Raw genomic sequence first — 16,880 nt, 5'->3', positions numbered from 1 at the left:
CATAGTCTGATGGCCCGGCATCTTCGTAAGTGTTAGTAGAAGCGTTTCGATGAGGGGGGGGGGGGTTCAGTTGAGCAATTATTTTCTGTGTACTTCCAGGATGCCAAGAAATAATTGGTGCCGCAATTATTGCAATAAGAAAGCACCAATTATCTATTGGAGGCTTTCAGGAGAAGAAGACCAGTTATTTATTTTCGCTCCCGTTGTAGCACCAATAATCTATTGGGCGGTGTTCAATTAGCCTTACATTCCTTAGTACTTGTGCCCTCGCTGGGTACCAATATTGCTGCACCAATAATCTATTTTCTGAGTTGAGAAAGTTCAATACTTAATCTATTTTGCAATAATTTATTTTCTGCTTTGATTAGCGATAGATAAAAATGCAATATTCGGCATCCCTGTGTATTTCTCTATCAAGAAATTCGATGAGAAATGAACGTAATTAAACTAGAAAGTTGGACTGCAGTGCAGTGACAAATACTACAAGCTTACAGTTTGTATCCACACTTTCGGTTCTGCAATCAGCTAATAACATGTAAGGTCACTATACTATTAAATCCTAGTGGTGATCTTCCCGCCGCCTCAGTTTGAAATTCATCAGCGCGCGGGAGCCTTGCCAGGGGATACCTCGCCGTTCTGGGCACTGCCGAAGTCATTCCGAAAAACAACGCGTGCAGAGTAAGCAAAAATTTCTCCAACTAAAGCATCATGGCTGGCCATCCCTCAGAAACGGCAGCTCATCGCCAACCCCTCGACAACGCATCTTCCCAGAAGTCGGGCGATGTACCGCTAACTAAGGTGAAGGTGGGCAAGCTACAACGACATTTCTCCAGACAATGGATGCTGGCATCATTGCAGCGTTCAAGCAAATATTTCGACGCAAGCAGCAGGAGTGGATTTTGAGCAAGATGAAGCGTGACGAGCCTCTCTAAGAATCCCTACGCAGTCGACCAGCGGCAGGCTTTGTAGTGGAGCGAAGAAATTCGGCATGAGATGAAGAAACGCACTTAGTAAGAAGCTGCCACAATTGTCTTCAGCGGCTCAATGCACTTTTAGAATGTAATTTCCTTCTAGAATAAATAACCTATGAAATTCAGCAAAGTGGTACCGAGCCCGGAAGTTAGGGTATATACTGTATATTAATGGGGACAGGCATGATATTTTGCCAGACTGATATACTAGAGCAGTATTACCGCCCACAATGCTAATTCTGGAGTATTTTTAGGGAGAAACACTACTCGATGACTTGGATTCCTTATAAAAAATAGAATGACCACAGACGAAATGTCCCCGGCGAATCTCACCGTTATGATCAAAAACACTCACGACGAAATAGAAGTCCTCATTTGTAGCAATATGGCGTGATTTTGCTATCCTAATTTTCTGCTAGGAATTAGACAGTAGTAAGCTATTACTAGGAGCTAATGCAAAAAAAATAGCAACTTTAGTTGTAACGGGGTACGTAGCCCTAACTGTACCCCGGGCTACATGAAGTATGACACGTCATACTTCGGGATATAGGGTACAAGGTACCAAGGTCGTCCAAAGCCAACCATTGGCTAATGACATTGCTTTACTAAAGGTGACTTACAATTTGTATTAAACCCAAGCTTTATCTACCTATAAATAAACTCAGTTTACATTCTACCTTAAATAGGTCACTTCGCTCCCTTTCGATAAAAGAGGACCTGTGAACTGTCGCTCACTGAGAGTTTGTATACTCTCGGAAGCTAACTTCCTCTAGCGCAAGGTGCTGTGCGACCCCGTCACAATAGTAGTAGCTGCTATCTTTGCTCGACAAACTATTAGCTATTAGAGTAGCTCAGTAGTAGTTCGGTATTAATTAGCTCCAAGATAGTACCATGTGCTGAAACTACTGTCAGTCCCTGCGCGCAGTACGTTTCCGTCGTTTTACTAGCAGCCTATACCGGTTCCAAATTTTTATTTACTTCAAATTCAAAAACAGACAGCTTCGGGCGAATTAAAATATTGCGGATCGCGCTGATTGTTTTGCATCGCTTGTCATGAATTTATCAATCGCGTATCAAAGGTGAACTCTAGCTCTTCTCGAAGAGAAAACGACTGAAGAAGCTTCGGGCACTCTTCGGTGAAATCCGTTGCATACAAAAATTGAGTCGCAGCTTGAAGAACTGCGTCATCCTTATTTATTTGGTGGAGCAGGTGCTGCAAACTCGGGTGCTTGGTGCAGGGTCGTCGCTAAAGCTGGATATTTCGCATAGTCTCGACAATGAAACGGGGTTTCAATTTGTATGCGGTCCAACTGCGTGCGTTCCTGACAAGGTTGGATTGCTGCTCTGCAGTGGATGGCTCGTATCGAAATAGCCTCCAAGAGATGAACACTATGGCTGCAAAAGACAATGCTGCTCGCGAAGCTGTCTTGTATGATGTTCCGGCTGCTTACGCAGAGATGGTTTGTCAGGAGTGACGGTCGAGGCTGTGTGGAACCGGTTTGCAAACAGGCAGACAAAAAAGAGAATACTCAAATTACATCTTTGATCGCGATGAGTTTAAATTCAAGAATCGACAAGAAAATAACTAGCAAAGTAACGACAGCGGCAAGCGTGAACGCAAACGCAAACGTGTGAGTGATATGTGCTGCCACGTGCGTGGAGTGCCTGTTACTTCTGCTGTAAGTACCAGGACTCCTGCTGGTATTGAGATGTAGTGGGTGCTGGATTCGGCCAGTGATGTGCATGTTTGCCAGGAGAGCTCAGTTCTGCACAACGTGCGGATGAATAACGTGTACGTTTTCCAACGATATGATGAGACGGCATGCAAAAAAGAACAAGTTGGTGATGTAACTTTGCGGGTGAAAATTAATCCCCCCACACGCGGAGTTAAAGTCGCCTTAAAAATGTCTTGGTTTCGCAATCTGCTCCAGACAATTTGTTGAGCATGCTTTTGCTGGAGTCATACGGGTGGACTGTGAAGATTTTGGTCGGATTAATTTTTAGTCGGTGTGCTAGCCACGTTAGGGCAAAATGGAGCTACTGCTAGCAAAGAACCACCGGCGCTACCGTCTGAAAGCGATTGTTGCTACCATCTACCGTATTCCGTTGCTGCAGACAGGCGAGCAGTGATCTCAAAGTGACTCAGAGATAATTGTGCCGCGCAAGAAGACTTGCACAGTGTCGCTAGAGAGGTGGTATTTGTGCTATGCTCACCTAAATTTTGCGACTACATAACAAATGGCTCGCAGAGGAGCTACTGCTGGTATGGGAAAAGAGTAATGCAAAGATATGGACTCGCCATGCTGGAAGTGTAAAGCATCAAAGCTGACACAAATGTCCAATACGAATACTGTCTCTCGACGTGCGACCCGACCGTACCAGAACCTAATGAGCGATATGTGTTGTGACGCGCAATGGGTATGAGCACTTTCAATAAGCTCAGTATTAGACGACCAGATACTTGTGGGGATTTCTGATGCGCCGCAAGCAAGATGCAGCTGAGGTTGCTATGGCTCATCTCAAGTGGCTTACAGCCCAATGCCATCGTATCGAAGTCCTCTGCTCAGATCAAGGACGCGGGCTATTAAATTAGACCACGAAGGCATTACTCGAGGCGGTTGATATTGAGTTTATCTGGACCAACGCGTTTAGCCCCGAAGGAAACAAGCTAGCGAGAAGAAGACGGAATTGTGATGGCTCGAATTCGATGTTTGCTGTCCGTAGCAAACATGCCGAATTATTTGAGGGGTGACACATTCCAGTTTACTGTGGATGTGATCCACATTTGTGCAAGTAGTGCACTTGATGGTAATTCGTCTTGTTAACCCTTCTACACCGGCATTACGGATAATCCGGAATACAATTTATGGAGGTGTTATTATTCCGGGATCTCTGCTTCGCAAAATCTGTCATGTTATTTCCGCATATAGGTATTTGTATACATAAACTTTGGCAGGGTAAGCATCGAACCCGTGACATGATTTTTTGCGGGAAAGGGTTAGGGTTACTGTATTAGAATCCACAAGGCCGGGAGCCGTCCATTTCAAAATCAGCGGCCACCCAGACAGACCAACACTCTCAAGATGGAGAAGCCATTTAAGCAAATTTGGAGAGAGCTGACCAAAAAAGGCTGGAAATCCAGACGGCCGAAGGGATTGAGCGTCGACTACACCTATGTACCACCCGAGGGAGATGCAAAGGGCGTTGAAGGTGTCGACTACTTCGTTGGTACGCTACCGACTTGTATTGCTGCGTGGAAGGTGTCTAACTGTTGCTGTGTATACAAAGGTGAAGTGAGTCTACTACGCTACTGCCGAAGCCAAGGATGGCTGGAGCTACCTCCTCTACCAGCTTCAGTGCTTCCTCTCCAGACAGCAGCTTCTCTGGAAAGTGAACTACTGACTACTGTCCCAACCACAGGAGCCGGATTGGTGACTAATCATGGAGCGACTATTGCTACTTCTACGGTACCCCCCCCAGACCCAGACAAACCAACCGCTGCCGAGAATGATATCGCTAATTCCGGGAAGACCTCAAATGGCAAACGGAAGGCTAGCTCGACAGGAAGCAATGCATCGAGCAAGCGGCGCCGGACTGGTATGTAATCGCTGTCCTGGTCTGTCTGTTTGTTGCTAACGTATTGACGTATTACGGATTATACAGGCAGCACTGTTCTGGAGAGTAATGCTCCTGCTCCGGATAACACCGTACACTCCATTCCGGATATGACTGGATCTCTTCAGGATAATGCCTCACGTGCTGTTTCGGATGGATCAGTTGATACTGCTCAATGCTCAAACGATCACTGTGAACGCCTAACTCCTGCCATTACCTTCGATGACTTTGACTCGGATAATTTCTTGGCTGCTCTTCGTCGAGACAGTCTCTTTGACAAAACCGATGATGAAGAACTCTACTTGGAGGAAGGAGACTGGTTGCTATCTCTCGACTTTGAAACCGAAGTAGATGAAGATAGCATTTTGTTGGACAAGGACATGTGTGATGTCGATGACGAAGCGTCAACAGGATCTTACGAGGACGATGAGCTGGACGATGATGTGAACTTTGGTTTGGGTAAGGATGTCTTGGATGATCTGCAACGTGCTGGATGGGACACGTACGATGAACACACAAATGGTCAGCTACGTCTCGATGCTTCGCCGATGTATGAAGGACCCTTTGGACCTACCAAAGCTGCGCTAGCGTATACAGATAGCCCCCTGGCAATGTTTTTCTTCTTTCTTCCGAAAGAATTGTGGAGGAAGATTGCAGAGGAGACGAACAAGTTTCGGGATGAGTGTGTCGAAGAGGTAGCGCTGTCGATGCGTGAACGTGCACGTCTGCGCCGTGAGAAGGCTCCGTCCACTGTAGTGCTGTCAGTGGAGGAGTATAGAACCAAGCTACAACGCAAAACCGCCATCCAACCCCATGAGCTCATTCGGTTCATAGGCTTGTTGGTCGCCCGTTCACTGGAGCCACGTCGGGAGAGCCTGAGCCGCCATTGGAAAACGAAAGTGGAAGGTACAAAAAACGTGCTAAACTGTAACTATCCACCCAGAAATTCGCAATGGCGCGCACTCCCCTGACGGCCAACGGAAAGGGAGAACCCGTATTTCTGGCACTGGCAAGCCTCCCAAGAAGTTCAAGCGCGTTGCCATTTCATACGCCTACAAGCTTTCGGTTGTGGAGGGAACCTGATTGGGAGCTGCTACGACGGTTGCTGGAAGAAGTGCCCGTAGTGCGCCATGCTGTGGATACGCGTCACGACAGAAACCTTCGTAGCTCCCGAAGAAGTACTTGATAACTAAATTGTTTTGTTTAAATAATACGTGATAGAGATGCGTCGGTACATGTACAGATCTTGTGTATTTTGCAACAATACAACTTCAAAAATATTGGGTCTGAAGTAGGAGATCTCAAATACGGTACAGTACTGCACCCCGTTTTCGCGCCCTTGGACCTGTGATAAACTTCCGGATGTGATGATCCTGAATCCAAATGAGCCGTAGTTTGTAAGCTAAAATCTAGTTTATTTGTAAATCCTATATGGTCCACCCCCGCGAAAACGGGGTGCAGTACTGTATAGGTATTGATACCGGTACAGTAGGGTTAGCAATGTCACCTGGGTCAACATTCGTGTCACCGGCAAAAAAAACTGCAATTTCTTAATGGATGAGTTTAATGAATTCGTGAGTTGTTGACAAAAAGATTCTCGGTACATAAGAAAAAAGAAACAGTTGCAAAATGGATCTACGGGAAGTGCCGACACAGCTTCTGTGAACCAGATAGATTTATTTAAGAAAATGCTTTCAAAGAAAGACTGCTTATCCTCACAAATTTATCCAGTGAATCAGGCACAAGTTGTCCAGTAGTGCGTCCTTTGTATCATTGATGAGGCGATTGTTAGTTGATACAGATACCGGAAAATACATTTTATATTAAATTTTACCTATTAATTAAAAAAAACCGTATTTGCATTCCCAGTGTAAGTCAAACTTGCGAGATCTAGAAATGAGCCACGACAGCTTCGAATTACACCTCAGCGAGCTGCTCAGTGGAAAATACAGTACAAGTAAAGACTGCGGTGGCGATTGGCTCGATCAGACCTTCGTCCAGAAGCACCTGTCCGATCAGCACGGCGTCGATGTGTGTAATGGCGATGCGGATGACGTTCACGGCTTCAGCGTCTACGATGCAAGCAATGAAGCCCTTGTAAAAAAGCAGCTTATTCTTCCGCTCGAACACTTTGTGTAGCACCTTGGCGAGTACATTGAGAGCCTCCTCCGTAGCGAGTGCGATACTTCGTCTGTAGCAGTAGCGAAGTCGTAGTCCACCAGATCCGTAATTTCATTCGAGAGAGCACTTATTCAGAGTAATTGTTGGCGTTGATGGACGCGCGTCTCCGCGTCGCTGTGTCCGAGGCGAACGATTCCGCCGAATCATCGTATTCCAGCACCTTCGTGAACCTATAGAAGTTGTCCTTGGAGTTGTGCAGCTGGTCGTCCGTACGGGACACATGCTCGATGAATCCGAGTCCCACAATGACATTTCCATACTTCGTCGGTCCTCTGCAGAGCCACTGATCGACATCTCTCGAACGGCGTCACCTCCCGTAAAGGCTTCCTTGTAAAAGTTGAACCTCAAGTGTCGAGTAAAGTAGTGTTGTACTTGTATTGAGGAAGCGGCGTAGCGACTGGAAAAAGACCTTTGGTAATCCCTCAAGGAACGAGATGTTGATGCTTTTGAGTCTGCGCTTCTTTCGACGGCACGAGGTCGTCCAATTGGTCGGATCTTCATCGAACGTATCTCCGTCTGGTCCTTAGGGTCGGTACTTCTCTCGCGTAACTTATCGTCTCGGTCCCTTTGCTCCCTCCCCATCGCTCTCAATGGACGAAGATTTCTTTTTCTTTTTTTACTGTAGTAGTTTTCTTTTATAATACGTACAATTTAACCGTGAAATACTGTGCAACTAGAGGACATTTGATTAGTAGTATTTCCGCATTATGTTTTTTTCAGTGACCGATACTCCTTCCGGTCAGAAAGGAGCTAGAACGAAGATAGCCAGCAACAATAAAACCATGTACGTGCTTTTTTTAAATGATATCGTCCATCAGAGGGCTGAAGAAGACCCAATTTACTCTACACCGGATCAAATTAAATCGTGGTTCCCATTCCGTCGTGGGCGTAGTCGCCCGACGCCCGGGCGACCACCTTAGATAAAGAGTCCAGTGATAGCGATTGCGGCCACCGACACCAGAGCGATGTTGGGAGACACGTGCGAGGAGCCCGAAGAGCCAGAAGCCGCAGCTGATGCTGACGCAGAGTCCGAGGCCTTGGCGGTGCTACCGCCGGCGGTCGATTCCGAGCCCGATGCGCTGATGCTTGTCTCCGTGGTCACGTTGCTGATGCTGTCCGAAATGGCTGCAGCCGTGTTAGTACTGGTCGAGTCCGTGAGGGTGGCGGCGCTATCGGTCACCGTGTCGGCGGCGTTGTTCACTGATTCGGGCGTTGTGGATGCTTCAGCGTTGGCGGCTCGGGCGATGCTGTTCGGGTCCGGGATGGCCGAAACGGGCGAAGTCACTGCCACGACGGCGAGGGCCATAAGCGCGAGGTACGTCATGAAACGGGCCATTGTGAAGGTTTATCTGCTAGCTGGAGGTGGTAAGGTACAGGTCGAGCGTCGAGTGCGGCGCTTTGCTGTGGGGCGGCTTCTTTTCAGAGTGAGCCGCGGACAATTGCTGTAAGCTTCGCAATTTTCCGTCCACACACAGTAACATGGGAACGACCGGGTGACCATCTCAAGAAGCCGTGCATGAAGTGATAAAGCTGTGCGAGCCCAGCCCTCTCGACGATCGGCTGTACAATGTACTACATTATGTAGCTCCATCTGCTTGTGCCGAAGATGCAAGTCGGGATGCGGAGACCCTGGAGGTCAAGCCCTTTAATGGCGATATGCCATAATAAATGAAAGGATCTTCAAGTGCTTGCACAGCAATTCAAGTCTTTTTTTTCTATAATATAACTTGTATCTGGAATACCGGTACCGTTTTGGAAACCAGGCCAAGAATGAGTAATTTCTGGAACCGTCTATGGAGCGCGTTGGACGCGGCGAAAATTATCTCCATAATTTGTTGCTGCATGTCTGTCTCTGTCAGACGTTTCTGGCCCAACAGTTATGTACCGGTTACTGTACCTTGTTGGTCTAGACTCTACATGTAGACCAGAGAGGTGATAACCTTGCACGACATAACGCTGCAAAACAATTCATTCGCAGAACGGACAGGGATGTCAAAAGGCATCGCTTTTGCTGCATACTTGTCAATGTCGCGACCTGCTCGAGCGGTGTTCTCTGCGTCAAAGTACACTTGAGCTAAACTGAGTCTGCCGTTCATGCAATAAAACGTCATTTCGAGTACCACTTTGGAACAAAGATTAACCCGAAAAACGGTCAAATCTGATGGTCCAAAAATATATTCTAAAACGATTCGTTATGTCAAGTATTCGGATATCCATCGGTAGTCTATCCGTCATTAATTCGAATTTTGTCCTGAAAACAAAGGAGCTAAAGCTCTCTATGTACTGTCGTATCAATGACAATATGCATTGTCGCCCATGGTGGCTTAGTCCACAGCTGGATATCCAATATAAAAGTCCATGCCACAGTCGTCCAAGAATTGCTGGTACTCCTGACCCCACTAAGCGATAAAATACCGCTCTAGTCGGTCAGAACCCGTGCAGATTAGTACAGGTATGCATGTAGGACACGCAGTCTTGCTAAGAAACTTGTTGCTCTTTACTATTATTGTAGTAGTAGTGATGAAGGCTGAGCGGTATTAAGCAGTACTACAGGACATATAATATGTGGTACCGGTATTAGTAATAATACATGTATTTATGCGGGTTAACCTATTGTGCTTTGCAGAAATGTCGCTCGGTTTTAAGGCCAAGATCAAGCGCGCATAAAAACAGGCGTAAAACTGAGAAAGGAAAGGTAAGCCTGGAATTATTAAATCTGCACTCGATTTGCGTTTCAAAAAGAGAGTGACTATCGTGCCCGGCTGGCCCATCTTCCTTTTCATCGATGAAATGCCACCTAGCCCTATGCTTCATCCGAACAACGTATACACGTATATTTTTTTTATCCATTCAAAACCATTCGTTTATAGCTCGACGCGTGCCAAGCGCGAGACGTCAATCGTGGCGAATGGACCCCCGGCTCCAGGTAGGGAGGAAGCGGTGCGAGCCGAGTGCCTCGTATAACCAAAGCGACCAGAGTGATCAGAGCGACGTTGACCCTCGCGATGTGAGAGGCTCTCATAAGCACAGGGACGTTTCAATTGGTGATAGCACCAATCAGGTGCCGTCTGAGCAGTCAAGCGACTTCAGCAACGGGTCTGGCCGAACTGTGCTGGGGCCACCTCTCACGCACACGTGCTTTGAGTCGTGGGAACAGTTCGACGCCTATTTCAAGGAGTATCAAAGGAACAGCTACCAGGTATGTAATTTTCGCCATAGGGCAGCTTATTTAAATATGGACAGATATTTACGCTTCATTCATTTAGCTTTTTCGCATTCGAACCAACAATACAGTTTTGGACCGGAACAAGAAGATCCAGTCAACAAACTCGAGTGCGTCGCTGATTCCGCCGGAGTGGGGGAACTATTCTCAGAAGCTAATCTGTACGCATACTGGCGCATACAAGTCGCGAGGGCAAGGAAAGCGACCACGCCAGGAAACAAGGCCCATGGGCTGCGAGGCTTCGGTACGTATTTTGCCAGTCGGGTGTCAATCGGGCACCAGTTGGGTCCAGTCGGGTACTGATTCACTTGGGTATTAATGACTACATTGTTAGCCTAGTGATTAAGTCGTGGTGTGCGTTATTTTGTGTGTATTAATAGGTTAACGTCTGCGTTCGTCTCGCAGATAAAAGTAAGAGGGCTTTTGCATTCTTCATCACGAAAAGTAACTTGGAGCATTCCCATAACCTAAATCGGCGGACGTACGAGCAGTATGCATCGAATCGAACCGCCATTGAGGGTGAGGTGTTGGAAACTGTCGACGAGCTAAGAAAGGCGGGTGCCAAGAAAAAGAATATCTTGAAGTTTATCCAGGAGCATTCTAAATGCAGCCCCTCTATTCGCGATGTACACAACATCGTCCAGCGCCTTAAGGCAAGAGAACAATCGTCCAGCACCAGCTCACAAAGATTAAAGAAATGGATGGTGGAGTTCTGCGAGGAACCTGGGAATGTTGGCAGAATCTTTATTGACCCAGCGGTTGGGAAGGTAAGCTACGCTACATGGAGATATTTTGTTGATGAACTTAACAAAATGATTTATTGTGGGTCTACAGAAAACGGCTACGTGTATCACGTTCCAAACCAAGTCAATGCGCGAGATGTTCGACCGTTTTCCGAAGGTTCTGCTCATGGATGCAACACACGGGACCAATGTGTCCAAGTATCAGGTCTTCTCGTTTATGGCGCATGATGTCTTTGGTAAAGGTCAGTTTGTGCAACATTGTGCGCTACAAAATGAAAGAGCTCCCACACTCTTGACGGCGATTGAATCATTCAAGGCGGCTAATCCAGCCTGGACCAAGATCCAATGCGTGATTATTGATAAGGATTTCACTGAGCTAGCAGTGTTGAAGACAGCTCTACCGGAGGCCAGAGTACTTCTCTGTCAATTTCACGTAATCAAGTACTTGTCGGAGGAAGTTGCATCGTCAGACTATGGCTTCAGTAATTGGCAGAAGAAGCAAATTCGTAGTATCGTGAGCCTACTGGTGTACGCGAAGACAGAGCAAGAGTACATGAAACATCTCAGCTACATGCACCAGCTCACGCGCATTGGTTCGACTGCGGCCAAGGGTATTACAGCTTCTTTTGCCGAACAACAAGCTTCGCCACTGTCCGCGCCCGACTCAGCCCAGCCCGTGCCCAACACAGCCCAGTTGGTCGTCTCAGACCAGCCCGTGCCCGACTCAGCCCAGTTGGTACCCGACTCCGCTCGTGATGAACCCGTCTTAGCCCAGTCTGAGTCCGACTCAGAAGAGACCAAAGTCCCAAATGCAGTGCCCCAGGACCAACAAGGTTTGCATGCATTTGCCGCTTACTTTGCCAAAAATTGGGATAATTGTCGGCAGCTATGGTGCGCACACAGGCGTGAAAATGCGGTTACATTGGGCAACGATACGAACAACCGATTGGAGTCGTCGTGGAAGCAGCTTAAAGATATGATGCACTCATTAATGGGACTCGATGAGTGCATCGCTTCTATCATGTTTTATCAGACGATGGCCGAACAGCAATTTCGGCAAAAAGTGTATAAGCTAAGCGCTGTACAGCACAAAAAGTATGATCGCGAAATGGCTCAGGTGGCTAACCTTGGTCAGTGAGCACGGTTTGCGAGCTCATCTACGAGCAGTACGATTACGCAGTGCATCAAGCTTCGTACACATTCTATGGGCCGTACGTGGGAATGACATTTATAAAAAGTACCGACAAAGGACGACTGTGCTCTGGACAGCTGGAGATCAGAATATCATATCAACACGCGCGAGTGGGAATGCTCGTGTCTTTTCATGGCAGCACGTTTGCTTCCATGCCGTCACGTTTTTTACCTCCGGAAGGCCCGTGGGCTCGAAACAGTCATTCCGAGTCAGACTTTAAATTCAAGATGGTTAATGTCGTCTCTTCGTCTATCCACGGCTCTAGAGGACACACGACGAGAAGCTTTTGCTATGGGTACTGTGCTTCAAGTGCCCGAAGTACCCTGGGACTCAAATCGGAAGTTTCGGGAAGCTCGTCATGTGGCTACCACTATCTGCGAGACGATAAGCGGGCTTGGCATGACTGAGTACCGATTAGCCATGAGTGCATTGGCTCAAGTGTCAAGTGTAATTAAGCGTAGAGAGTCAGCAAACTTGCTGGGCTAGCTGAAGCAGATGAGCACCAATTAGAATCAGGTACTATGGGCGACACTAGAATTCAAGGCACTCGGTACGAGACACAATCCGTTCACTCAAATAATTCGTAAGCTTCAAGGACCGCACTAGTAGAAGCGAGTCTACTTGAAGCCCTATCGGCAACGCTGGGCGATGAATCTAGTTCACCGGGACCTCGGTCGGGTAACCAGTCGGGTACACTGAATGACCAGTCGGGTACGACTCCTGACCAGTCGGGTACGACTCCTGACCAGTCTTTTATACTGAGTGGCGAGTCGGGTATGGTTACTGCGCAGTCGGGTGCGGTTCCTGCGCAGTTGGGTGCGGTTACTGCGCAGTCGGGTGCGGTTCCTGCGCAGTCGGGTACCCCGAGCAACCAGATGGATACATTAAAATCTCGAACAGAGATTACATCGCACGACTGTGAAATTTAGCTACTTTCTGTGGATCCCACCACCGACTTTGATATCGCAAGTCCGGTGAGGCCTCGTGGACGACCAAAACAGAAACCAAAAGCAAAAAAGGCCAAGAAAAGTATTGCAATCGAGATGGCCCGGGATGATTCAGACATGCATGAAAGACGGTTGTCCCTCAACTCGATTAAAGAGGCGCTTTCTGGAGAGGCTACGTACGAGTCAGCAGGTCAATTACTCAACCAGTTCAAACAATTCGTGTTTGACAGGCGACCAAAACCGCCAATTGCGCACAATGCGTCACAGTTACCACCAGGAAAACCAATCACAGATGCCTGTGAGTTTACGCGGGTGTTTGCATGGGACCTGTTACGAAAATGCGATGCTAAGGTGACGGCATATCAACGGAATCGGCGCGGGCTGGCTGAGCAGGACATTGCAATTGAGGTGATGGGTGTAGGCATTTTTATACCGTGCACGCTCTCAATAATGAAGCAGTGGCATCGGGCACTGACTGCCGTTAAGACTGTTGAACGCGTGCTGCATTGGATCTCTTCAGTGGACGTGTCACTGCTTTGTGATACGTCATTTCACGTTGAAACAGATCCCAATTTGCCTGCCAAGTTGAAATCAATGCCGCTTCTATCCGAGCAGGTACGCATCCTTTTTTTCGTAAACTTATCATTCACAAATTATTTGAATAAACATTATTGCGTATTTATAATTGTCTAGATAAATGTGCTCGATTTTGCTGCGAAGGGATCCCTCGAAGACACAACTATGTGGACTGCCATGCAAAAATTATTCGGAACGGACAATATGGTAGTGATGATCAACCCAACTACTGTGAGCATCACCAGAAAGGACAGCATCAGAACGGATCGAGATGCGCTACGTGTTGCATTGAATGAAGTATCCAGTCAACGGATTCTTATCCCGATCAACTGTAGCGGGAACCACTGGTGTGCAATTATCGTCAACTCTGCTACCGATGAGATACTATTGTACGACCCGATGCATTCAAGTTACATGGCAAGTATCCGGGCTGTTGCCGGGTCTCTGGTAAGTTTGCTTCCGGGTGCTGGTGTGAAGCGTTACCGCACCCGTTTATACGAATCTAGCCTCGGCATACAAACGGATAGCTACAACTGTGGCGTGTACGTCCTACTTGTATTTGAAATGTTGTGCGGAGCAAATGCAGTGGGAGCCGTTGACAAGAAGATGCTCCAATGTCTCCGATACAGGTATCTGTGTATGTGCATTTAAATACATCACTTTTTACATTACACTACACCTTACCAATATAAACACTATCACAGTACGACTCACCAATTTAAACACCATACTTAGACACTTTTTTTTGCTAAGTGTTTCAGTGCCAATGCAAGACACCACACGTGATTTTTTCTTAAAGTATCAGTTGAGGTTTTTTCTTGGGCAAAAAGGAAGCCGGCTATACGTATAAATCCAGCCACTCATCAAGTGATGACGCGGCACTGACTCTCGTCTAGCCGGGCTCAGTCGGTATCAGCTGGGCTCAACCGGTCACATTAGCCTCGTCACATTTCACTCAGCCGGGCACAGCAACACGTGCCTTTCAAAAAGGCACTTGCTATTCAACCCGACTGGTGTGGAAGAGACAGGCTAATGGTGCCCGACAGCACCCGATCAATGCCCGACCATGCCCGACACAGATTAAGTCAGTTGAGCAATCAAGCGTCCGTATACGTATATCCGGATGTGAAGACTTTGTGGTTTGAGCGTGCAAGTACGACCGGCATCATGTCATGAGCATGAGAAACTTTATTCAGTAGAGCTCAGTGGGACTGGTAAGTGCAGAATCAGTATCAACTTGTTGAAAGGGTTAGCTATAGACACATATATATGTATCTGTAGCGCAGATACTGTAACTCCTTCCTACTCAGCATGCACAGACCTTGGGCACCAGCGAATACATCAAACGCTAGCAGAACATACATACCACAATTGTATGAATCTACTTGTACCCCCTAGATCGCCCATGTAGTGGTGTACTCGGTATTTCCTTGGTGCGTAGTTTGGCAGTTGCATTGCCAGCTTTTCTGCGACCGCTCGGACTCTAACGACATAGCTCGAGCTCATTGGGTCATAGATGCACACATCATTCAGATTTAAGTTCACCATTAATGCGTGTTGCTGCAGCATATAGGGATCAGAATTTTCTCGTTCGTCTTGCCCGCGAAAATTGTAGCGAAGGCTCTGGTATTGACAGGACTATCTTCATTATCAATGGAACCGATAGCACCTGGATCCACAATGACGACATCATTTCATTCTCCGAACAGCTTGGACATGACGATAGTCATGGTATCGTCGCTTAGCGGTTTTTTCCGACGAGATCTAGAATTTCTGCCTGTTTGTCAAACATAACGTTTAGTTAGAAAGTGTTGTAGTGATGGCATGATTTCATCGACGTACCTTTGCAGACAAAAGCGGGATTGACTGCATCTTTGACAGCATATCCGTCTGTAGCACCACTTGAAACGCAGCAGGTATTGGGAGTGTGAAGTCAATGGTTTCGACCCACTTCACAGCCTTCTCGACCTGTTTTACCACCTTTATTGCCCTGTGCCACCTATTCATGATCCCAATTGTACTAGTTGAGTACGCACCAAAGCCTGAAATATTCAGCGCCACGGCACTTTCTGCTAGGCCTTTGTGCTTCGACTGCAGAGCCGAAACCTTTTTCCTGCAAATGGCAATTTGTTCAGGGCGCAATATCCGCGTGATCGACTCTGCTGGTATCGAAGCAATTGTGGGTGGCAAGCTCGATATTGTTCGTGCTGTAGGTGTCTTGAACTTGAAGCCATACTCCACCATTTTGAACTTGTTCACAACTGCAGCTGACGATATGTATGTTGCATCCGAAGACAGCGCTGCATCCACGGACGCCAAGCTTAAATTCGAAGCGTACAGCTCTGAGTCTTCTTGAGCTACAATGACAGTTTTTTTACGAGCTGCCTTCTTTGATCTGGCTGTCTGTCTTGGTCGTCCTCGCGATCTTGGAGGACTCGCTATCACAAATGGCGTGTCTTCCGTTGCTGGTGGTAGTGTGCTTAATTTAACGTCCCCGACTGTATCCAATTCTTCCCCGACTGGATCCAATTCTTCCCCGACTGGACCCGATTCTTCCTCGACTGGACCTGATATGCCCCCAATTGAGCCCGATTGGCCTCCGATCGAGACCGACTGGCCCGATAAATCTGCAACCTGTGTTGTTTCGACGGAGTTGCAGCTTGTGGCATGGTCAGACTCAGAGGCAGTTGGGGATACATGACTCAAATTTGCTGTATCCGCATGACGAGTAAGCAGTTCCGCCGACACGTGGTGAGTCGGCCGTGCAGTCGAATCGTGACCAGTAAGTAGTGGCGGCGACAGCGCATCATCGCGCGAGCTGCTAGTCGAACCGTGACGCTCAGATTCAGCTGGTGGTAAAATTGGCACACCGGGATCCTCGAATTTGCCTCTCTTGAACCGCCCAGTCACACTTTGAAGATACCGCATCGCTTCTTTATACTGCGTCATGCCGAGTCCCGCCATGGTGTCACAAATTTGGGATGCAAATTGCAGTGCTTCACGATATTTGCGGTTCGAGTCCCACGGTCTCGCCTGTGAGGATATCACATTTTTTTACCTCAAAAGACTTTGGCTCCGCTGTGTCAGAGACGACACTTGTATTTTCAATCGCCGCACGCACAGTAGACAACAGCCACCGCCTGTTTAACAGTAGTGTGGGGATGACTGTCTCCTGACCAAGAGCCTTTCGGAGGTAGAAAACGTGTCGACAGGGTAGCAATCTCGTGCACATGAATAGACAGGAGCACTTCCATTCGCGCTTAGTAACTGAATACTCGGCGTTCATCTCGTCCAGCGCGTCATCAGCTGTAGATATACTCTTGATAAAATACACGTCTGGGCACCCCTCATAAAACGTGTACGACGCAGATTTAATAGCATACGAATACTGCCCGAATATAAGTTCACAAGCATGCTCACTGACAATATTCG

General features: G+C 47.4%; 1 protein-coding gene across 1 annotated transcript; it reads right to left on the bottom strand.

The window, feature by feature from the left end:
- Positions 1 to 6,503: 6,503 nt before the first annotated feature.
- Positions 6,504 to 8,103, bottom strand: PITG_10542 (uncharacterized protein; the record flags this gene model as incomplete). The annotated part of the gene is made up of 3 exons (XM_002902273.1): positions 6,504 to 6,777; positions 6,899 to 7,039; positions 7,724 to 8,103. The coding sequence occupies 3 exons, from the start codon at positions 8,101 to 8,103 to the stop codon at positions 6,504 to 6,506; spliced, it is 795 nt and encodes a 264-aa protein (XP_002902319.1).
- Positions 8,104 to 16,880: the final 8,777 nt, after the last annotated feature.

The sequence above is a fragment of the Phytophthora infestans genome, genomic scaffold (genome assembly GCF_000142945.1).
Source record: "Phytophthora infestans T30-4 supercont1.18 genomic scaffold, whole genome shotgun sequence".
In the NCBI taxonomy this organism is placed as follows: Eukaryota; Oomycota; class Peronosporomycetes; order Peronosporales; family Peronosporaceae; genus Phytophthora; species Phytophthora infestans.
Note: the sequence above shows the minus strand (reverse complement) of the source record. Positions and strands in the feature narration are given on the sequence as shown.